A 23,257-nucleotide genomic window follows, 5' to 3' on the forward strand; every position below is an offset into this window, starting at 1 on the left:
GGGGGGGCGCCTTTTTTATGTTTGCTCCCCCTGCTCTTAAAACCTGGCTACACCACTGTGTGTTCTGCTGCTGGAGTCAGTGGGAGTTCAGCGAAGGGAGCACAGCTGGGCCTTTGTTTCCAGTCCCAGAGCTCGGTCTGTGCTGTTCAAAAGCAGCCCCCTGGCCCAGCCGCCTCTCTTAAGCTTCCTTGCTCATCCCAGTAGGCCCTCGCCAGCTACCCAAGAGGCACCAGCTGGGCATGAAGCGGGGTCTTGTTCCCGCGGCAGAGGGGAGGGATGATATTTGTCGCTTCCACAAATGATCTAATAAACAGTTCCCTCCCTCTCTTCCTCCATCTCTCCTTCTCCTTTCATCTCATCCCCTTGTCCTTCTCTGTGTCTCTTCCTCCCTGACCTCCTGCGTTCTCACCCCCCATCGGCCCCGAATAGGTACCAGCTGAAGCTGTTTGCCCGCATGTGCCTGGACCGCCAGTACCTGGCGATCAAAGAGATCTCCAAGCAGCTGGGGGTGGATCTCATCTTCCTTTGCATGGCGGATGAGATGCTGCCCTTTGACCTCCGGGCCTCCTTCTGCCACCTCATGCTGCACGTGCACGTGGACCGGGACCCCCAGGAGCTGGTGATGCCCGTGAAGTTTGCGCGGCTGTGGACGGAGATCCCCACCGCCATCACCATCAAAGAGTGAGGCAAACTGGTGCTTCTCACCGGGAAGAGGGTGTGAAGGGGGATTCCAGACCATCCCAGCCCACAGATTCCTGGCTCAGATCCAACTTGTGTCAGTCCTGACCAAATGGCCATACAGAAGGCAGGCAGGGGGGGAGGCACATGTGGAATGGGTCTGGCAGGTCTTAGCCAGGCCTTCTCGCATGTAAAGCCTTAAAACAAAAACCACCAGCACAACTGGCACTGATCAGCCCTCAAGGCCAGTGACTCAATGACCTTTGGAGACTGAGCTCTCCTCTCTCTTTTTCGAGGCCAGGGTTGAGTCACGTTACTTGGACACTCGCCCCTGCTGCTGCCCGGCCGGGCTTTTGTGGGGAGGGGACGCTGCCCTCCAGGCCTGTCCGTCCGATGCACAGAACTGCATCTGGCACAACGTGCTGCCCTTCTGGAGAGCGAGGCAGGGGCTCCTCCTCCTCAGGAGAGGCACTTATGGGGCTGGGGCGTTGAGGGAGACTTGGCCCATCTCCTGCTGGCTCACTGCGCCTCTCCTCCCCTTCGTAGCTACGACTCCAACCTGAACGACTCCCGGGATGACAAGAAGAACAAGTTTGCCAGCACTATGGAGTTTGTGGAGGATTATCTCAACAACGTGGTGAGCGAGGCCGTGCCCTTCGCCAACGAGGAGAAGAACAAGCTCACCTTTGAGGTGAGAAACCTGCGCTGGCCCTGCTGGGGAGGGGGCATTCATCAGAGCTTTGAAGCAACCCCGAGTGGGGGCATTTCAGCACAGCATGGGCCTTATTCCCTCGAAGAGGCAAGGAGGCCACATCTCACTGCAGTACAGGGGCCCTGTGAAAACTTGGCGGCCAGTTTCTAGTCCTACTGTGGGCAGCCATCTTGGAACTGCCAATTCTCGGTGCAAACTGGGCCGCCATCTTGGAATGGTCAATTGCCACTGCAGCCATCTTGGGAGTCCTTACCCTGTATGGTTGTATTCCTCGTCTGCTCATGGGGTGTGGGAGAGATCTGGAGTCTTTCTGTCCTTCCCGCAGGTCGTCAGTCTCGCCCACAACCTCATCTACTTTGGCTTCTACAGCTTCAGTGAGCTGCTGCGCCTGACGCGGACTCTGCTGGGTATCATAGACTGTGTCCAGAACCCTCAGCTGATGATGCAGACCATGTACAATGAGGATATGGCGGGTAAGGCTCCATGGCTGGCCTGTAAGCACCTGCTTCTCTGAACTGTCTCAGTTCATTGATGCAGGGCCGCCCAGAGGATTCAGGGGACCAGGGGCAAAGAAATTTCGGGGGCCCCTTCCATAAAAAAAAGTTGGAATACTATAGAATACTATATTCTCGTTGGGGCCTCTGCGGGGCCTGGGGCAAATTGCCCCACTTGCCCACCCCCCTCTGGGCGGCCCTGCATTGATGACCTCAACTGAAACTGGTGGGCCTGACTGTCTCTGGAAGTGCTCCCATCTGGGAGTGGGGGGCAGCTACCTGGGGCTTCTCGCCTCTGCGTTCACAGCTGGGAGCAGGGGGGAAGTCGCCTGCGGCTTCTCGCCTCCGATGGGTAGATCCGCACCTGGAGTCCGGTCAGCTGCCGTGCTCCCAGTGGGGAGCAGGAAGCCGGGACTGTGGTGGGCAGCAGAGCCGGCTTTGGGAAGTGCGGGGCCCGATTCGAACAGTTTTGATGGGGCCCCGGCAGGGATGACTGAAAAAAAAAAAACCACATAAAAAAACATGTGGGGCTTGTTCTCACCGGGCGGCACTCGTAGTCTTCAGCAGTTTGTCCTTCACTCGCTCCGGATCTTTGGTGGCACTGAAGGACCTGCCGCTGAAGTGCTGCCGAAGACCCGGAGCGCTGCCGGGTGAGTAAAAATTAAAAAGGAGCCTCTAGCCAGGGAAGGGATTCTCGGCCACTTGCCCCCACCCCGGCGGACCCTGCCACTGGGCGCGGGGCCCTCTTAGGCGTGGGGCCCGATTCGGGGGAATTGGTGGAATTGGCCTAAAGCCGGCCCTGGTGGGCAGCAGGGCTCCCAGCGGCCAGTGAGGAGTCCGGGTGGCAGCCAAAGCTGGGAGCCGGGGTGGCAGCCTGGCTTGGAGCAGAGACCCGCTGGGGAGTGGGGAGCTGGCTTTCTTGTCAATTTCATGGCAGTGAAATTGACAAGAATGACAGCCAATAGCCAATGTAAGGAAGGCAGTGTCTACACAGACACTGCGTCGCCCTAACTGCATCGACATAAGCCCTACGCCTCTCATGGCGATGGAGTTATGATGTTGGTGTAGTAGGGCACTTACATTGGTGGGAGCAAGGCTATAGTGTAGGCACTGACTTCATGCCTTATGTTGACCTAACTCTGTAGTGTAGACCAAGCCTGAGAGACGGGTTAGCAAGAGCTTGGCCTCTCTCAGGCCTAACCCTGTGGGGGAGGAGCTCAGAATTTTGCCAGCAATAGTAAGATAGAAATGCAGGGACATGCCAGGTGAATAATCAGCCTCCCCGTTTATCCTCCAATAAAATTAAAGCGGTTTCCAGTTTGGTGGAAGTTTGGGTGGGCTCCTATGCCAGCCGCAAGGTGGACTTAGAAGCCCAGCTCTAGCCCCCTCAGTGTATTAAAGCTGGCCTCACACATTAGCCTCCTGCCAACTGTGGCTGCTTCCATAGGGAAGAATGTGCGGAAGTCCATCCAGGGTGTTGGCCAGATGATGTCCACCATGGTCCTGAGCCGGAAGCACTCCATCTTCAGTGGCCCAAACCTCAGCACCGTGGTGGCCTCTGAGCCCACGGACCGGGAGAGGACCATCGAGAATGAAAACATTGTTGTGATGGAGACCAAGCTGAAGATCTTGGAGATCTTGAAGGTGGGCGCCCACGGTGGTGGAAAAGCTGGTGCATGAAGCTCAGAGGGAGGGAACAAATGAAATAAGGAAGTTGCAGGTTCCCGTGGACTTCTGCTATGGACCGGTGCCGCTGGCCTCTGGTTAATGCAGGGCTGGGGTGGTCAGAGGGGAAGGTTGGGAGTGGGGGCCGGGAAACTGCAGCAGTGTGAAGAGGGCGGTTTCCATGGTGGGGGATTCACTTCTACACTCCTTCTGCCCATGCTGCTCCCCAGTTCATCCTGAACGTGCGGCTGGATTACAGGATCTCCTACCTGCTCTCCGTCTTCAAGAAGGAGTTCATAGAAGTCTACCCCATGCAGGACAGCAGCGCCGACGGGACAGCTCCAGCCTTCGACTCCACAAGTAACTGTCTCTCCATCCCTTTTGCTCTCTACCAGCAGTGCCAGTCTCCAGTGTAGCTTAGATTTAAAGTACCACATATGACATGTTAAATACCGGCTCATTATCAGGAACACACTGAATAGCACTATATGGCTCTGATAAACCCTCTTAGCAGATGGAGAGGGATACGTGCTGCATTGAACGGGCTGGGTTAGACCTATTGATTGTTTGGTGCCAGGGTCCAGTAGCGGTTTGGGAGGCTTTTGCTTGGAGGAGATGGAGGTTGAAGGAAATTAGGGACACGGACACTTTCACTCTGGTGTTTCTAAGGTGTGGTACCTAATATTAGCTCAATAATAAAAATCTGCATCCTCCTTCCCTGGCTTCTCTTTCCTTTTGCTGATTTTCTCCCCACTCCCCTTCTGTTGTTGTAAGCGCTTCCCGGTAAGCCCAAGGGTAAAGGTGGTGACACCTCGCTCCCCACTTCCCATATGCTCCTTCCCGCCAATGAAATAGCAGCAGGACGTGTGTGCATGTAGAAGTGGCCAGTGGCTCACCGTAGAACTACCGAGGAAGGTGCTCAAAGGCAGGGGAGGTAAAGAATCTGCAGATACCGCAGTGAATGCTCAGGTACCACACTGATGAACAGCCTTGTGACGACCTAGAGATAGCCCAGTCCACTTGGAGTTCAGCAGGGCAGGAAACCCCTTTCCCCTCCCTGGATTGGGAGTTGAGACTGTGTTTCCCTAGGAGTTTCTGCCTCGCCTGGATTCGTTGTCACCTTCCATTGGTGCAGGGAGGGTGGCGAACTCCCTGCTGACAGTCCCTTTGCTTTCTCTCCTTTCAGACGCAGCGATGAACCTGGAGAAAATAGGCGAGCTGGCAGAAGCCATGTTTGGGGTCGGGTAAGTGCCTCGGTCCCTTCTTTCCAGTGGAAAATTTATCCGTCCTTTGCTATTCCCTGTAGATAAGTCCCGCTCTACTATGAAGAGGTGGATTGCTGGAGGCTGAAAGCCACAGGGAGCAGAGAACGTGGGTGGTCTGGGGCTGCCATAAAGGCTACTATAGGAGCCCCTTATTAGCCATAAGGAGTGGAATGGGCTAGCGCAGGGCCAGCACAAAGCCCTAGGGAGTCGTTGATTGTTACTCACGTCATGGTCTTTCCCCTTGGCTTCAGGAAGTCGAGCAGCATGTTAGAGGTGGATGATGAAGGAGGGAGGATGTTTCTCCGTGTGCTGATCCACCTGACAATGCACAACTATCCCCCGCTTGTCTCCGGCTCCCTCCAGCTCCTCTTCAAACACTTTAGCCAGAGGCAGGAGGTGCTGCACACCTTTAAACAGGTAACACTGCTGGGGGGCAGCCCAGGTGTCCCAGATTCTCTCGCAAGTCCTGGCCCGCACCTGGGGTGCAGTTGGCTGAGGGGGTCGTAAATAGGTTACACTAGGTGTGAGTCTAAATCCAGCCAGGCTGGCAGTGAGCAAAGGTTGAGTCCATCTGAATGTGGTGTGAAATGAGCGGGTGAGATCAGTCCAGCAGCTAGCTGGCGCATGTACACAGCGTTTGGCACCAAGAAAAGGTGCTTGGTGGAATGCCCAGATCTGTGCCAGCTAAGGAAGTCCCATTGGTGCAGTTCCTTCCTTAAACTGCTTTAGTAGGGAGGCTGCAGATCCTTGCCATGCCCTGTGGCTTGAGCATTGGCCTGCTAAACCCAGGGTTGTGAGTTCAATCCTTGAGGGGGCCATTTAGGGATCTGGGGCAAAAATCAGTACTTGGTCTTGCTAGTGAAGGCAGGGGGCTGGACTCGATGACCTTTCAAGGTCCCTTCCAGTTCTATGAGATAGGTATATCTCCATATATAAGTCTAAGTGGTCTTGAGATCCTCAACTGTGGGAGGCGGATGCTCAGGGTTGGGTAACAGAGTCACTCCCAGGCCTGATAGTGCCATAAAAGTAGCTTCTAATCAGCTGTTTCAGCCACAGCCACCCCTGTGCCTTCTGGACTGAAGGGGGGGAAGCAGAGAGCTGAGTGAGGAGAAGGCGGAAGGACACCCACGCTTGTTTTTTCATTGCACACTGGTTCCTCAGTGAGCAGAAGGGGCTGAGGTTCTCCTCATGTTGCAGGTCCAGCTCCTGATCTCGGCTCAGGATGTTGAGAACTACAAGGTGATAAAGTCTGAGCTCGACAAGCTGCGCATGATGGTGGAGAAATCTGAACTCTGGGTGGACAAGAAGGGCAGCCCCAAGGGGGAGGATGCAGGGGAAGGGGCCAAGAAGGAGAAGAAAGAGGTAAGAACCTGAGCAGCTCTCCAGATTGCAGGGGAGGGGCTGGATACAGACACCTCTGTTTCGTTGGTTCAAATCCAGCTCAGGCCAGTGACTGAAGGATATTGCCTCTTAGTGGCTTCTGGGTTCAGCCCCATGAATCGGGCATGCCAGAGATGGGTGTTAGTTAGGCATTCGGTGTAGTAAGGCAGCTGCTGCTGGGGAAACTGGCAGGTGTGGAACCTTGTCAGAGATTTGCTAAAAGTCCAAGTACCCCGTATCAACTGGATCACTCCTGTCCACGTGCTTTGTTGACACCCTCAAAGAATTCTAATAGACTGGTGAGGGATGATTTCCCTTTACAGAAGCTGAGTTGACTCTTCCCCAACATATTGTGTTCATCTATGTGTCTGTTCTTTACTGTAGTTTCAATCAATTTGCCTGGTACTGAAGTGAGGCTTACTGGTCTGTAATTGCCAGGTTTGCCTTCGGAGCCTTTTATAAAAATTAGCGTGACGTAATTCTTTAATTTATCGATTTGTTCCAGTACCTCTTTTATGGATACCTCAATCTGGGACAGTTCCTCAGCTTTGTCACCTAAAAAGAATGGCTCAGGTGTGGGAATCTCCCCCACATCCTCTTCAATGAATTCAGATGCAAAGAATTCATTTAGTTCTCCACAACAGCATTGTCTTCCTTGAGTTCTCCTTTAGCACCTCGATCGTCCAGGGGCCCCATCATTGTCTGACAGGCTTCCTGCTTCTGATATATTTAAAAATTTTCTTGCTGGTAGCTTTTGTGTCTTTTGCTAGTTGCTCTTCAAATGCTTTTTTTGGCCTGCCAAATTATATTTTTACACTTGACAAGCCAGCTCCTTTCTATATTCCTCAGTAGGATTTGATTTTCAATTTGTAAAGAATATCTTTTTGCCACTAACTGCCTCTTTTACTCTGTTGTTCAGCCAGGGTGGCATTTTGTTTTTGGTCCTCTTACTGTTTTTTTTATTTGAGGTATACATTTAGTTTGTGCCTCTGTTATGGTGTTTTTAAATAGTTTCCATGCAGCTTGCAGGCATTTCACTCTTGTGACTCTTTTTTTTAATTTCCGTTTAACTAGCTTCCTCATTTTTGTGTAGTTCCCCTTTTTGAAGTTAAATGCTACTGTGGTGGGGTTCGTTAGCATTTTACCCCCTACAGCAGTGGTTCCCAAACTGGGGTTCGTGAACACCTGGGGGTTCATGAAATGTTACAGGGGGTTCTCGGGGGAAAAAATTCCCTAATGGCGGACAGAGCTGTCCCTAGGGATCCCGGACAGCATGGGGCCAGCAGCCCGGAGCCGCTGGACTTCCAAGAGCTAAGCAGATCAAAGCAAGCAGATCTATCACACTGAGGAGATTTAAACTTCAAGACTCCTTATAAGAAATGGAAAGGGAGGTGGATATTTTTTGCTGTTTTTAAAATGAAATAGGCAGCTAGTGTTGTTTTTAAAATGAAGAACAAGTTTAAGCTTTGTTGTAATGTGCGTTGTTTGCCTGGACTGCTCAAGACCTGAATGCTTGTGTAGGAGGAACTCTTTGAGTTGGCTTCTTAAATACCTTCCTGCTGTTTCTGATACTCCCTGATGAAACATAGGAGCCTTGTCTTATAACAGGCTTATTCCAAGTGATACAAGCTACGAAAGTGAGATCTTGGAAGAGTGTTGCCATTTGCATAATGTAATAAAAATACTGTCATGATAAATAATAATTAATAATAAATAATGTGTAATAAGCATGTCAGAAAAACAAATTGTGTATTTCCAGATCACTACTTTTATAATTTATACTCAGGTAAAGGAGAAAATCCCTAGAAATATTCATTTTTAGGAGGGGGCTCGCGAGACTTGACATTTTCGTGAAAGGGGTTCACAGTGTGTTAAAGTTTGGGAACCACAGCCCTACAGGAATGTGAAATTTCATTACATTATGGTCGCTATTATTACCAAGCAGTTCAGTGATATTTGCTTTTTGGTCCAGATCCTGTGCACCACTTGGGACTAAATCAAGAATTGCCTCTCCCCTTGTGGGTTCCAGGACTAGCTGCTGCAAGAAGCAGTCATTAATGGTGACTAGAAATTCTATCCCGTCCTGAGGTGCCATGTACTCAGTCAATATGGGATAGCTGAAATCCCCCATTATTATTGGGTTGTCTCTTTTTGTACTGAGAGACGTTCCTCTCTTTCCTTCCATTTGTAGCACGCTGCAGATGAGGAGGTCAGTACCCCTGAAGAGAAGAGCAGCGAGAATTACAAGATAGTCAAAGGGGTAAGTAACAGCTCATATTGTCTCTGGTAACATCACATAGCACCAGCCAGCTGTGCAGAGGGACTGCCTGAGCTAGCCAGGTCAGCAGGGAACGTTGGACTGGAGTTGTCTTCATGGTATTACATACAGCGTCTTGCACCATGGATAAGGGACTTGTGAGAAGTTAGGGGTGGAGCTGGCAGCTTGCGTGCAAAGACATGCAAGACTCAGGCTTACACTTAAAAGTTTAGTGCAGGGGGAGCCCTATGAAGTCATCAAACCCTGTGCAATAAAAGTAAAAGGCAGGACTTGTGCTAGGGGCAGAGGTGAGGATTTGTGAATGACACACAGGACTGTCACTCTGCATTAGGAAGAACACAGGGATTTATGAATGAGACCCAGGGCTCACACTCTGCACTAGGAAGGACACAAGGATTTATGAATGAGACCCAGGGCTCACACTCTGTACTAGGAAGGACACAAGGATTTCTGAACGAGACCCAGGGCTCACACTCTGTACTAGGAAGGACACAAGGATTTATGAACGAGACCCAGGGCTCACACTCTGCACTAGGAAGGACACAAGGATTTATGAATGAGACCCAGGGCTCACACTCTGCACTAGGAGGACACAAAGATTTGGGAATCAGACACCAGACTCAAGTTGCTGGATGTGAGGGTTTCTCAGTTGATTGAGGCCCTGTGCTAATTTTTGCTATTCTGCTTGGTGAGTTGCGCTATGGAATTGACTCTCCCTTGTGTAGTTGGACACAAAGGGGCCTGTTCTCCCCTATCTCACCCACGCAGCCCAATGACTTTAAGCGCGTAAGCCAGGGAGAAACTTGACCCAACATTTTGCAGGGCTTCCAGGACAATCCCAGCCAGGGTCATAATGGCCGGTGGGGTGACATCCTAATCTGTTCCTGCCTGAAGGGTCATGAATGCGAGGCAGGGCCTGGCTGTGCAGCCTGCCAGCTGGGGCTGCAGATGTTGCTGCAGGGGGAAAAGCGAGATCTCAGCTGCCCATACGTAATGCAACACCTTCCATTTGGCAACCTGGAAGATCGCGGGCTGGATTCTCAGCGACGCCGATGTAAAAGCAGCATGGCGCCACTGTGCTCAGTGGACTGGCTCTGGTTTCACACCAGGGAAACTCAGTCAGCCAAGGCTGGCCTCCCACTTGTGGAAGCCGGGCTCAGAGGAGGCGACAGGAGAACAAACATGCCTTTGATCTCCTGGGGGATGGAATGTATCTGCAAGTAGCCTGAGGCACTGTGTTCCCAGACAGGCTGTCATGCTGGCATCTTAGCTAGAGAGCACCCAGGGTCCTGACCCTAGAATTCAGGACTCGGACAGGCCCGTTCATGCATCTCAGCCGGCCTCACTGGGGCCAGTGTAGGGCTGTGTTCTGCCGTGTGTGTTCTAATGCTCATTCCTCTTCTCTTTTGCTTGGGGGCGGGGTTCCCTCTCCAGATCCTGGAGCGGCTCAATAAAATGTGCGGGGTGGGTGAGCAGGTGCGCAAGAAGCAGCAACGCCTGATGAAGAACATGGACGCCCACAAAGTGATGCTGGATCTGCTGCAGATCCCCTACGAGAAGGTGGGAGAGTGGGAAGCAGGGCGGGGATGGGATGGGATGGATGGGAGTCGAAGGCAGCAGCCCCAGGGCACGTTCAAGCCACTGGAATATCTCAGAGCGGGGGTCAGTCGCTCAGTCCAGGCTGCTCTGAGTTTGCCAGTGATTTCCTACATACTGGATGCCCGGAGGCAGCGTGTCTAGTAGCTAGAGCAGCAGACTGGCTGCTGGGACTCCAGGGTTCTCTTCTCAGTTTGGCCACTGACTCACTGCACCTCCCTGGGCCAGTCACTTCATCTCCCCAGGCCTCAGTGCCCTTGTCTGTAAAATGGGGACACAAAACTCTTACCCACCCTTGCAAAGTGCGTTGTGGGGAAAGGTCTGTATACAGGAATCACCAATCATTGAATCATAGGATTGGAAGGGACCTCAAGAGGTCTTCTAAGTGTAATACAGGGTCCTATGGCGTAACGTCAGCTCTGACAGACAGGAATGGACTGAGGAGCCATCTACAGCAGCCTGCCTCAGCACAGTCCAATACACCTGTCTGCACAATAGTGTCCAGTGGGTGAGATTTCTTCCTTGACCCAGCTGTGGATGCAGAAACCTTCTCGGTGTCGTCGAACCTGATTGATTTGTTCTTTGATATGCCACAATGTAACCCTAGGAAATACCATCTTGGGAGGGGCGTCCTTGTGCTTCTCATGGCTTAGGATGTCTCCTGGGTAGAATTCCTCAGGCTCCTTCTCTAAGAACTCACATTCTTCTCTGCTCCCCCTTTGCTCAGGGTGATGCAAAGATGCTGGAGATTCTGAAATACACCCACCAGTTCCTACAGAAATTCTGCGCTGGGAACCAAGGAAACCAGGCCCTTCTGCACAAACATCTCAACTTGTTCCTCACCCCTGGGGTAAGAGAGGAGGGGGCCCCTCTGGGAGAGCTCAACATGGGTCCAGAGGAGTGGGATGGGGGATAGATGGGGATTCGTAGACAATAGAGATGGAAGAGACCAATTCCGGTAGGTCAACAAGGCCATCCCGATCCCTCTACCCCGCTGGCCAGTCCTGGATAGTTCACTAACATTTCACGTGATAGTGCTTGCTCTTTAGAAGGGTGGCCTTGCGACAAAGGCACTAGACTGGAGCTTAGAAACCTGGGTTCAATTCTTGGCTCAGCCCCTCACTTGCTGTATGAACTTGGGCAAGTCACTTCACCGCCCTGTGTCTCAGTTTCCCCATCTGTGAAATGGGGCTGGGGATGCATCCCTGCCTAACAGGGGTGTTATGAGGCTAAGTCACTAATGTCTGAGAGGCTCAGATGCTAGGAAAGCTGATGGAAAAGCCAACAAATAAATGTTGGGATTGCTAGAGGGTGGCAAAGTACCCCTCACTCCCCCATCAGAAAAGGGGAGGAGGAAAGTTCTAACCAACCCTGCAGGATTGTCAGGGGGTTGGTTGGCTAAGGGCTGTGAAGGCCCAGCGGGTGGGTAGGGGGGTAGTGTTTAGGATACTGCTCCAGGAGAGGGGAAGGGTGTTTGGAGAGCATGGACAAAGGAGGGAGAGACACAGAAGGGAGGAGACATACCTGCAAGAAGGAGAGAAAATGGGGGGGCAGGGGGAGCTGGGAGTGTACCTGGGCGTTTGGGGGCTCTGTGAGCCCCGCAGCCTCACGCAGGCGTCACTTGCCCCCCGCAGCTCCTGGAGGCCGAGACGATGCAGCACATCTTCCTGAACAACTACCAGCTGTGCTCGGAGATTAACGAGACGGTGCTGCAGCACTTCGTCCACTGCCTGGCCACGCACGGCCGCCACGTGCAGTACCTCGACTTCCTGCACAGCATCATCAAGGCGGAGGGCAAGTACGTCAAGAAGTGCCAGGACATGATCATGACGGAGGTGAGAGCCCCCTCCCCTTGGTGTGGAAGAGGGGGAGGGTTAAGGTGTATAGACAGACCCAGTCAGAGAAGCAGGGCTGTCTTGGGGAGCAGGGGCGGGGGGGGGCTCAGTAGATGCCTGTGCTGATCCCAGGGCCCCAGCTAGTTGCTAGGGGGCACTGCGCTCTTGAAAGCACCATCCTTTGGCGGAGAAGTAGAAAGCGGGGCAAGAACCCTTATAATTTCATCCCAGCCTGAACAGATGCTGTTCTTACCCCTAGAAGGCTCTGTCCACACTACACCATGCTAACACCCACGCTCACAGTTGTTGCTTGCACCATTTCCATCATTGCGGGGGCAGAGTCAGGCAGCTGAATTTTCACCTTTGAAAATCAGGCCTAACATGTCTCAGGTTGGGCTCCCAAAGTCAGTGACAGTTTTTAAGAATACTGGCATTAACACCTAGACTGTTTTTAAGCTGCTTGCCTTAGTAATATCCTGCAGCGGGGAGTGCCACAGGTTGGGATTTTCTGCTCTGTGTTGGAAAATGCCCTATTTCCATTGTAAATGCACTGTCCTTTAATCCCTCAGTGGCCCCTTTGTGGCTGTGTTTGGGGGGGAAGCTGGCTGTTGCCTTGCAAGGCTTTTCCATCCCCTCTGCCACGGATCCATGACCTTTGCTCCTTCCCCACAGCTCACCAATGCCGGGGACGACGTGGTGGTCTTCTACAATGACAAGGCGTCGCTGGCCACCATGCTGGAGATGATGACAGCAGCCCGGGAAGGGGTGGAGGAGAACAGCCCCCTCATGTACCACATCTCCTTGGTGGACCTGCTGGCTGCCTGTGCCGAGGGCAAGAACGTCTACACGGAGATCAAGTGCACGTCCCTGCTGCCGCTGGAGGACATTGTGCGGGTGGTGACGCACGAGGACTGCATCACCGAGGTACTGGGGGCCACCAACTCATAGAGCCGGGGAGATGGGCAGGGAATTCAGAGCCATGGATGCACTGGAGGGAGACGAGAGGAGGTGGAAGCAGGGGACTGAGGTCTCCTAATAGTGGTATGAGGAAGGGGGAGGAATGCTGAGATAGTGGTACAGAGTGGAGAAAGAGGGGAGTGGGGCAGGGAGAGAGAGGAGGGGAGGAAAATGGAGGGAGGAAAGCAAGAGAGGAGGGAGTGAGAAACACACCCAAGGAGGGGAGATATGGGAGATGAGGCAGGCTGGGGAAAGGGGTCTGACTTGTGGTTTGTCCCACTTCTTGGCTGGTGGAAAGTGGGATTTGTGCTGGGGAGTTCAGAGCTCCTGCTGCCAAGGTCGTGTGGTTATTCGGCTGCAGTGCTTTGAGTTGAAGCCCTCTTGTGCCCCTCTGTCCCTCAGGGGTCAGTCGTCGTTCAAAGGGCAGGGGGCAGCAGGGAGGCTGATTGTACCACTGGGCTGTGTTTGCCTTGCTGCCGTCCCACGGCCTCGTATAGGGACTGAATTCCCCTCCCCCCCCACATCCCACTCTGTCCCTGCAGGTGAAGATGGCCTACGTGAACTTCGTCAACCACTGCTACGTGGACACCGAGGTGGAAATGAAGGAGATCTACACCAGCAACCACATCTGGACTCTCTTCGAGAACTTCACCCTTGACATGGCCACGGTGGGGGATGGGGCCTGGAGTGGATCCTGGGGTGGGGAATGGGGTGGAGACTCCCACTGACAGTTCTCCCTTGGGAGGGTGGACACCAGGAGATGAAAGTCACTGGATGCTCCACTTGGTTTCTCAGCAACCTAGAAGCAGCGGTGCAGGCTGGGTACCATGGTGAGAGGAGCCATCCAAGGAGCTGGAGAGATAGCTAGAGCCCAGCGTGCTGTAGCATTGGGAGCAGGATGGGCGTGTCAGGGACAGTGCTCCGTGGCACCCGTGTTCTGCGTAACAAGGAGCTGCTCCACGCCGTACTGGCCCTGCTGTGCCATCAGGATTGGGGGGCTGACACATCCACTCTGCAGCAGTACAGAGCCTTCTCCAGGGCACAGCTGGCCCCTAGGAGCCCAGGGGGCAGGTGCTGGGTAGGGAGTGCCCCGCAGGGTGTCTGAGATGCCCTCTGCAGCGTGGGTCCCCCCAGCTCTGCTGGGTGCATGCATGTCAGTATTGCACTTGTACCAGTGTGTGCTCCCACCCCCGGGGTGCAACGACCCGGTGTGTCCTTCCCTGCAGATGTGTAAGAAGCGAGAGAAGCGTCTGACGGACCCCGCCCTGGAGAAGTACGTGCTTACCGTGGTGCTGGACACCATCAATGCCTTCTTCAGCTCTCCCTTCTCGGAGAACAGCACTTCCCTGCAGGTAACTAGGGGCCTTTCCAGAGTCGAGCATGGCAATAGGCTGAGGCCTCCAGCTCCCCTGACGTGGCCCAGGCCGGGAGAGGTGCCATCTGTGGCCTGGAAGTTGCAGACGGCTCAAGAGTCGATGACCCTCAGCATCAGCCCGAGGATCCCACCTGTTCTGTTGCCATCAGGGATGGAAGTCTCTGGATCATAGAGCCAAACCCGCCCCAGCCTACAGTGGCCGAGTGTGGCAGGGGTCTGGCCAGATCCTCTTTCTAGAGTGTCAGGAGCACTGATGTGGGGAGGGGCCCCGCCCTGCAGTGGGCTGGGAGACCCAGAAAACAACTGAGTTTCACCTGCTGAGGGGTTTCCTTCCCTACCTGAGACACAGGCCTGGTGCGCAGAGAGGTTCAGGAAATTTTAGAAACAAGCCGAGGGAGGGCAAAAGGGGCAGAGGCTGATTGAGTTTGTGGGATAGGCAGCAGAGCTTGGGGTGGTATTGAGGGGCAGAGCCCAGTGGGGCCAGAGGGGTCTCAGAGAGGGCAGACCCCTGACTAGGTTGTGTTGATGGCTAAGGTACCACCCATACTAAGGTTCTGGGGGGAGTGAACTGAAACCTAGTCAAATTCAGCAATTGGAGCGGTCCCTCAAACTCAAAGCAGAGCTTGGGGGGTGGGGAGACCCAGTGTGAACTGAAAGAGGAGGCAGGCTGCGTACAGGCCCTGGGAACCAAAACAACTGCGCTCCGAGGCTGGACTTGGCCAGGAGGTTAACCCTGAATCCTACCAAGATAGAGGGAGAAGTGTCATTGGTTAACGCCCTTGCTGACTGGCTAGCCGCTTTCCCCCTAGCAGGGGCCTGTAAGAAGCACCAGCAGCAGTGATGGGTCTGATAAGAGCTCACACCATGGCCACAGATAAGGACCTGCCTCCGTCTCTTGCAGACCCACCAGACCATTGTCGTGCAGCTCCTCCAGTCCACCATGAGGCTCCTGGAGTGCCCCTGGCTACAGCAGCAGCACAAGACCTCGGTGGAGGCCTGTATCCGTACCCTGGCCATGGTTGGTAAGGTTCTAAGGGGATCGTGCGGCGATCGCTCAGTGCCTGGGACGGGGGTTCAGAGGTTTAGCCGCTGGGGCTGATGTGATGGAGGTAGGGTGTATACCAGGGTAAGGCAGTGTTGGGAGGCAACTCCATTGATCTGGAGACTCCATCCCTCTCTGACTGTGCATGTACCAGGCAGCTGGCCGAGCAGGAGCTGGGTGAGATCTGGCAGGTGCTTCCTGGGACCGGCTGCATGTCTAATGACCAGCCTCTAAACACACAGAGGTGTGGCTTGGAGAACACCCTCTAAAAGTTGGCTTCTTATCTAGTCTCTTGGGCCCATTTAACATGGGCTGGGAACCTAAGGAGACCAGGACGTCTCAGGAGATTCCTGGTATTTCCAGCTGCTGATGAGGCCTGAAATAAAGCTGGGACTTGTACCGATTTCCCTTAAGTCTTTGACCCTCATCCCGTCAGCTGCTGCCTGGCTCTTGAGGAGGGCTATAAATGCTGATGGGTCACAGAGGGGAGAGGCTGGTTTAGAGGCGAAGGCGCTGGGCTGGGATGTGGGGAGCTGGGAATTGAACGTAATTTTTGGACTTATTTAATCTCTCTGTGCCTAAGTTCCTCCTCTGGAAAAGGAGGGCAATGCTATTTCACTTCCTTCTCAGGGGGATGGGGGATAAATGTATTCGTGTTTGGGGGTCATACGGATGCAGGATGTGGGCTGAGCACTGAACTGATCTGTTTGGGGTGCGCAGGGGAAGCAACAGCACCGGTTGCTTTGCTCCTGGTTAGGGTAATGACCAACCTAATAGCACCGGGCATGCCAGGCACGCGGTCTGCGGAGCCGCCCAAGCCAGTGTGTGTCTGGATCCACTGCACAGCGGGCGGTGTGGCACAGAGCTCCGCCCTCAGCCCTCCATCTGAGCCTGCTTTGCTTTCAGCCAAGAGCCGCTCCATCGCGCTGCCCATGGACCTCGATGCCCATGTCAGCTCCCTGCTGAACAGCAGCTCCACCAGCGCCTTGCAGAGGAGCGCTTCCAGCTACAAGACAGCCACCCGGACCTTCCCCCGCGGCTTGGCCCCGCCCAACCAGTGGGACTACAAAAACATCATTGAGAAGCTGCAGGTGCGGGCTGGGGGGAGCCCTTTCCCGGGAGGGGGGTTGGGGGAGTCCTGGCTCCCTGTGAAGTCACGTGGGGGTGGGGCACTAATGGTACTTGGGGCCTCCTGATAGATTCGAACAGCAGCAGTCCCTCCTGCCCACGCCCCTGAGCTGCAGGGACCTCCCTCGGGGTCAGCCTGCCCTGCCCATTTGATTCTGGTCCTGTTGGCTGAGACTGCCAGCAGCTCCTTTCACGCAGGCCACGCCCGCACCCAGGCACGGTCCAGTCCCTGTCCTCTCCTGACTGCCCCTCACTTCCAAAGGGCCAGAGAGGACACAGACCCTGTGGTTTTGCCCCCCGCCATGCGCCACCTTGCAGAGGAGCCTGCATGCAGCAGCCTCCGAAAGGAGGAGGCAGTCAGTTTACCTGCTCCAGCAGACCTAGGGCCTGATCCCTCCAGGAGTTCCCCCAAGCCGGTGCAGCTGTGCCCCGTTCCCATCACAGGCCAGTGCCTCGTGGGCCCAGTCTGGCCTTGCAGGTGCACGCGAGGACTGGGCTCAACCCTGACGGTATCGTGCTTTGTAGGACATCATCAACGCCCTGGAGGAACGGTTCAAACCCCTGGTGGAGGCCGAAGTGTCTGTCCTGGTGGACGTTCTGCACCGCCCAGAGCTGCTCTTCATGGAGGGGACTGATGCCTACCAGCGCTGCGAGAGCGGGGGCTTCCTGTCCAAGTAAGGGGGTGGGGTGGGGGTAGCCTCACAGCCGCCTCTGATCCCAGCATCCAGGTGGAAGGGGTCAGTCCCTCCTCTGCTCTCCCCCGTGGGCGGCGGTGGGATGTGTGTGAACCCACGGGAGGAAGGAGGAGAAGGTGGAGACAGAGGATGGGACGGCTCAGGGTGCAGAAGGAACTGATGGGTTCTTGCTGTGTTTGGCCAGGCTGGTCCAGCACACTAAGGACCTGATGGAGAGCGAGGAGAAGCTGTGCATCCGAGTCCTGAGGACGCTGCAGCAGATGCTGATGAAGAGGAACAAATATGGGGACCGGGTGAGTACCTGAGGCCCACAGTCAGGATACCCACAATAACCCCCCCAGCCTGGTGCCTCTTTTCTCCATCATCCAGCTCCCGTTTGTCTTTCCGTACAATCGTCAGGCTTGCTTCCCCTCTCCCTCGCCTCGGGGTCAGTCGGGAGTGACTCCGCATTACAGTCGGTGGCGTCGCATCTCTGGGTTTTGCAGACACTCCGCTTTCACCCACGCCCCAGCCTTTCACGCGGTACATGTAGGACCTTATGCAGCTGATGGGGCAGGTTGGGAGATTTGTCCCTACCCCAGGAGCTTAGCTAGCTGCCCCTAAGGCAGGTGATTGGTATGTGAGCTGTCAGGCATCTGCCACTTCAGTGCAGACTCACAGTTTATTTCTCACGTCAGGGCAACACGCTGAGGAAAATGCTCGTGAGTAACTACCTGCAGAACAAGAAGTCGAGCTCCAAAGGGGAGATCGTCGACACGACTGGGGGTGGTGAGCAACTTGGTGTCCTTTGTCTCCCCTCCGCACCAGTTTCCTTCCCTGTCTCTTTTGAGGCTCATCCACACGCCTTGGGCTTCGGGCTTCTGCATTTCAAACCCTTAGGATAGGGGACCACATCTTCACCTGGTGTGAATCAGCCTCGCTTCTCTGAGGTCAGCCCTTACCAGAAGCAGGGTTTTGCCTGCAATTCTATACACAGGGAAATAGACGCGGGTCCTCTGGAACTGGAGTTTTCAGTCCCGTCCTTCCATTGATCCGTTCTAGGGAGTCGTAGGACCCTGTGGCCGTAGTACGAAAGGGCTTTGCAAATGTTAATGACTCATAACTCGGCCCTGTGAGTTAGGGCAGTAGCACTATCCCCATTTTGCAGATGGGGAAATTGAGGCACAGAGCAACTGAGGGACTTTTCCAGGGTCACACAGGGAATCTGTGGCAGCTCAGTGGCTCGACCCAAAGTCCACCCTCTGTTTCTTAGCTTGGCTGTAGAATTCACTGCTGCGCCTTCCCAATGTTGCCGCTCACTCCCGTTCTTACCTCTCATGTTCTCCCGTGCATAGGCCAAGACCAGGACTGGTCAGTCATTGCTGCCATCCAGTGCCGGCTGGACAGAGAAGGGGCCACCAAGCTGGTGTCAGACCTGATCATGAACACCAAAAACGAGAAGATTTTCCAGGAGAGCATCCTCTTAGCCATCCGGCTGTTGGATGGAGGCAACACAGAGATACAGGTCTGGGGATAGTCCTGCGTTCCCAGCATGTGCACCAGCCCTAGGGAGAGGGACATGGAGGACTTAGGAGAGAGGGTTCGGTTTGTGTGAATGCAAACCTTTGTCTAAAGCTCTCACTGGAGTGAATGCTGCATTTGAGAGTTTGAAAAAAGTGTCTCTGTAGGATATTCACCCATCCCTGCACTTAGTGGTTCTGGCCAAGGCAGATGTAATAAAATACCACGAGACAGGCTGCTCACTCTGTGTTCCTCGGCCAACCAGAAATCGCTGGCTGATTAACATTTCCAGCCTAAAGCTCCCCAGAAGCTAAAGGTGCAAGATTCCTATGACTCTATTGTAGTCAGTTTTCGAAAGCAACACTGGCGCCCTCTGCTGGGTAGTTCTAAACTAACAGGCTGCTGCAGCTTTCGGTCTAGTAATGGGTTATATTTGCCGTTTCGAACCCTTTGTTCAGGAAACGTGGATACTGACTAGTGAGACCACCCAAGATGAGTCTAGGGGTTGAACTGGCTACAGCTTGTGTTTTTCAGGTTCTACCCTTGGATTTTCTTGATAGTTAAAGCTCAGCGTGTATTAGAGGGTGGGATGAGGGAGGGAAGAAAGGGGATTTGAATTATCCATTCCCTGTACACCAAAAGGATTGTTATTTCCTGGGACTTGACTAGAGTGATTGCATGAGAATGGCCCTGCCCTTGAGATTTGACTTGGTCAGCGACCCTGATTGATATCTCTGTGATGAGAAAAGAAAGTAATGGAGCACTGGGTTTACGCAAGCAGATCATCGGTCTGTTCAGTCTGGTATCCTGCTTCCTTCAATGTCCTGTACTTTGATGTTGTAGAAGATAATGAAAACTGTTTTATAGTGTGCAAAGCTATAGGCAGGGGCACTAATTTCTTCCTGACCCCTGTGCTCGACCAGCTTGTGCCCTGAAGCATGAGAAGTGGTCATCCTAACCATAGCTGTATTATGCAGATACTATTGGTCGTGAAACTATCCAGCTTTTTCGAAACTCCAGGCACCCTGTCAGACTTGGTGGGAGAGACAAATCCCAGAGGCAGCTGGGGAAACTTCGGATCGTAATGTGGACATTTTTACTTCTTGTCTTGCTTCCTCCACCCCTCCCTCTCTGCCCAGAAATCGTTTTATAACCTGATGACGAGCAACAAGAAGTGTGAGAAGTTCTTTAAAGTGTTGCATGATCGCATGAAGAAGGCGCAGCAGGAGACCAAGTCCATTGTGTCGGTGAACATGAGTGACCTTGGGAACAAGCCCCGGGAGGACAAAGACATCCCGGACCCTGGCACCAAGGGTAAATGAGAAGGGAGGGTACAGTTGTCAGCTCTGTGGGGCAGGGACCATATCTACCTGTGTGATCCTAACCCTAGCTCCAAGTACCCTCCCATAGGAACGCTAACCCTAGGGCAGGGTTACAGTGATTAGCAGTAGGGTCCTGATCTAGCCAGAGGCAGGCTCTCTAGATAGCCAACCTGAAGATGCATACATGCTGGCCCCATCCAAGTAGCCAGCAGGGGATGTGTTTGTCCCCTTTGAGTGCTTCTCTCTGGGTAGGCAACCATAGTTCCTGAGTATGACAGTAATAGAGATTGGATTTCCCTTTAGGACGAGGAACCTTCATGCTGTCCCACGCCCTATCTCGGCACCCCATGGCCATTGGGTTTCGAAAGGGCCATGACACTGGGGAGCGAAGCCAGAGCAATGAGATGGGAATGTCGATCTTGATCATGGAGCCTATTCTTCGGTTCCTTCAATTGCTCTGCGAAAACCACAACCGGGACCTCCAGGTTTGTAAACAGGGGTGCTGGGGGGACGTTTGGCTCACTGGGCAGAGCGGTGGGACTCAGGAGACCTGGGTGCTATTCCTGGCTTTGCAACTTGCCTGCTGGCTGACTTTGGATAAGCCATTTCCCCGCCCTGTGCCTCAGTTTCCCCATGATACCGACCTGCTTTGTAAATGCTTTGCAATCTACAGAAGAAAAGCGCTAGATAAGCTTTGTGTGGTGTTATTGTAATAGATCCTGGTCACTATCTGTATCTATAGTTAAATGGCATGGGCTAGACATGCTCGATGCCCCCGTTACAGCTCTGATCACTGATCACACCCACGGCCAAACATTATGTGGGGGCATAGTACCAAATTCTGCCCTGACCTGCACCCCGTTGGCTTCCCTAGCGAAGAGAGGGCCAGTGAAGGGGGGATGCAGAGACCGGAGCTGCTGAGTTGCTTACCCCTCTTGGAGGTTTTAGCCGGGAGGTTTGTTTTACAGAACTTCCTCCGGTGTCAGAACAATAAGACCAACTACAACCTGGTGTGTGAGACGCTGCAGTTCCTGGACATCATGTGCGGCAGCACCACGGGGGGGCTGGGCCTGCTGGGCCTCTACATCAATGAATGCAACGTGGCTCTTATCACCCAGACCCTGGAGACCTTGACGGAGTATTGCCAGGGACCATGCCATGAGAACCAGGTAATCCAAACACCCCACACCATGAAGAGACAGCTTGGTTGGCTCTGAGGGCAAGGGGTGAGGGGGTGGCTAGATCACAGCTAGAGACCTTCGCATGTTGCTCCAGATCTGGCTTGTTCCCCGGATGCCTGGGATTTTGCACCAATGGCCTGGTGTTCCCAAGGCAGCTGTCGAGACACTGCTGAGGGAGCCCCGTTCAATCCTTTCCAGAAGGCTGGGGACAAATAGGGCCAAGGTTCTGCTGCCGCTGGTTCAGCCTCCCTGATTTTGGGGTGTCAGCGGGTGCAGAACTGGGACCGTTCAGAGAAGAGCAATGAAAGTTGGGGGGATTGATGTGTGGGCGGAGGTTACAATCACTAATGCGTGTTGGTGGGCTAACTCGGTTGCTGTCCGTGATATCCCAGGAGGGAAAGAATTGTTCAGTCACAACTAGAAGCAATGCAGTTGAATTAGGAAAGCACCATTCAAGCTGACTATCAGGAGAAACCTCCCGGAAGTAGCCACCCCAGGGGGAAGGCATGGGAGCCCCATTGCTTGAGTTGTTTCAGAGTAGGCAGGGCAGAACAGTGAAGAATGGGCTGCATGGGAGAATCCTGCGTCTCTCCCACCTGTAACTTCGGGCTTAGAGCGTAGGAGTGATGTGATTGGCCGATGGGGATTCGTAGCAGGGTAGTCATGTGACAGGTGGGAACTCTGTACCCACAAACGATGCTTGGAAATGGGTCGATGCTCCTCTTGGCATGTGGTGGTTAGTGTTACATTTGCTCTTAAGGAGTGTGTGCTAGAGGCTTTCACCCTTGGACCTGTCCAGGGCATGTAATAACTTCCTGTCCTTTATCATTGATTCCGTATGTATTAGGGAACCGGATGTCCCGATTTCATAGGGACAATCCCGCTCTTCGGGGCTTTCTCTGATATAGGCGCTATTACCTCCCCATCCCCTGTCCCGATTTTTCACACTGGCTATCTCGTCATCCTGATATGCATCAAAGAAAAAGATCCCATCGACATCATCAAGGCAACAGCGACTGAACATGGCTTGTGCCAGACAAGGCCGTAATGATGGCTGGCCAGTACGGACAAGGTCAAATAACATGGTTGAAACCTGATATAGTCTTTATGTCTGGACGGTTTTTAACCATGTATGCCTCAGTTTTGCTGTGTTATAACCTAGTTAGACCACTGTGCTGGGAGCACGTTGGTCAAATGCATCGTGTAGATGGGGCCGAGGGCCTCCGGCGTTTCATCCCCTAAGCCTGAGCCCCTGTGAGCGCATGGGGAGTGTGAGACGTCAGAGGGGAAAGCGGAGGTCAAGAGGGCGGAAAAGAATCTGTGGGATAAACCCTGCGTGTGTCACTCCCCAGAGCTGCATTGTGACGCACGAATCTAACGGCATTGACATCATCACGGCCCTGATCCTGAATGAGATCAGCCCCCTCTGCAAGTACAGAATGGACCTTGTGCTCCAGCTGAAGGTCAGTGGGGCAGCCTGGAAGGGGGTGTGAGGATGGGATGTCTCGTGTGTGTGTGGCGGGGGCGGAGCAGGTACTGAAGAGGGTTTATGTAGTGGAAGTTCTCCGGCCTGTGTTATACAGGAGGTCAGACTAGATGACCACAGTGGTCCCTTCTGGCCTTGGAATCTATGAGTCTAGCATTTCTGTAGGACTCCGTAGTGTGTCTATGGATCTTTAATGTATGTAGCACTGGACATCTCGAATGGGTGTGGTGTTTGTATGGTTTCTGTGGTGTGGGGAGGTGGTCTCTGTAAAGTGTGGGGTACTGAGCGTGGGTGGGGAGGTCCCTCTCCAGCATGCATGAGCAGGGGGCTCTGTAGCAGAGCGTGGCTTGGCGGGATCCAGAACATGCGTCTCTAGAGTGGGTGGGAGTGTGGCTGGGTCTCTAGCGTAGGGGAGCTATTCATAGATTCAGAGATTCTAGGACTGGAAGGGACCTCGAGAGGTCATCGAGTCCAGTTCCCTGCCCTCATGGCAGGACCAAATACTGTCTAGAACATCCCTGATAGACATTTATCTAACCTACTCTTAAATATCTCCAGAGATGGAGATTCCACAACCTCCCTAGGCAATTTATTCCAGTGTTTAACCACCCTGACAGTTAGGAACTTTTTCCTAATGTCCAACCTAGACCTCCCTTGCTGCAGTTTAA

At 53.6% G+C, this 23,257-nt stretch overlaps 1 protein-coding gene across 2 annotated transcripts in view; it reads left to right on the top strand.

Annotated features, from left to right (window-relative positions):
• Window positions 1-23,257, top strand: part of ITPR3 (inositol 1,4,5-trisphosphate receptor type 3) — a 106,728-nt gene that overhangs the window by 67,859 nt on the left and 15,612 nt on the right. For both annotated transcript variants that reach the window (XM_034767387.1, XM_034767386.1), the window contains exons 19-43: window positions 430-681; window positions 1,225-1,369; window positions 1,716-1,863; window positions 3,332-3,528; window positions 3,780-3,909; window positions 4,736-4,793; window positions 5,066-5,231; window positions 6,012-6,176; window positions 8,386-8,454; window positions 9,907-10,032; window positions 10,796-10,918; window positions 11,703-11,903; window positions 12,576-12,827; window positions 13,403-13,528; window positions 14,087-14,212; window positions 15,137-15,257; window positions 16,184-16,368; window positions 16,931-17,079; window positions 17,285-17,393; window positions 17,778-17,868; window positions 18,435-18,604; window positions 19,740-19,914; window positions 20,226-20,407; window positions 20,891-21,091; window positions 22,456-22,566. In XM_034767387.1, coding sequence (XP_034623278.1) covers window positions 430-681; window positions 1,225-1,369; window positions 1,716-1,863; window positions 3,332-3,528; window positions 3,780-3,909; window positions 4,736-4,793; window positions 5,066-5,231; window positions 6,012-6,176; window positions 8,386-8,454; window positions 9,907-10,032; window positions 10,796-10,918; window positions 11,703-11,903; window positions 12,576-12,827; window positions 13,403-13,528; window positions 14,087-14,212; window positions 15,137-15,257; window positions 16,184-16,368; window positions 16,931-17,079; window positions 17,285-17,393; window positions 17,778-17,868; window positions 18,435-18,604; window positions 19,740-19,914; window positions 20,226-20,407; window positions 20,891-21,091; window positions 22,456-22,566 — 3,778 coding nt within the window. The remainder of the gene's footprint in view (window positions 1-429; window positions 682-1,224; window positions 1,370-1,715; window positions 1,864-3,331; window positions 3,529-3,779; window positions 3,910-4,735; window positions 4,794-5,065; window positions 5,232-6,011; window positions 6,177-8,385; window positions 8,455-9,906; window positions 10,033-10,795; window positions 10,919-11,702; window positions 11,904-12,575; window positions 12,828-13,402; window positions 13,529-14,086; window positions 14,213-15,136; window positions 15,258-16,183; window positions 16,369-16,930; window positions 17,080-17,284; window positions 17,394-17,777; window positions 17,869-18,434; window positions 18,605-19,739; window positions 19,915-20,225; window positions 20,408-20,890; window positions 21,092-22,455; window positions 22,567-23,257) is intronic.

The sequence above is a fragment of the Trachemys scripta genome, chromosome 4 (assembly GCF_013100865.1).
Source record: "Trachemys scripta elegans isolate TJP31775 chromosome 4, CAS_Tse_1.0, whole genome shotgun sequence".
Lineage (NCBI taxonomy): Eukaryota > Metazoa > Chordata > Testudines > Emydidae > Trachemys > Trachemys scripta.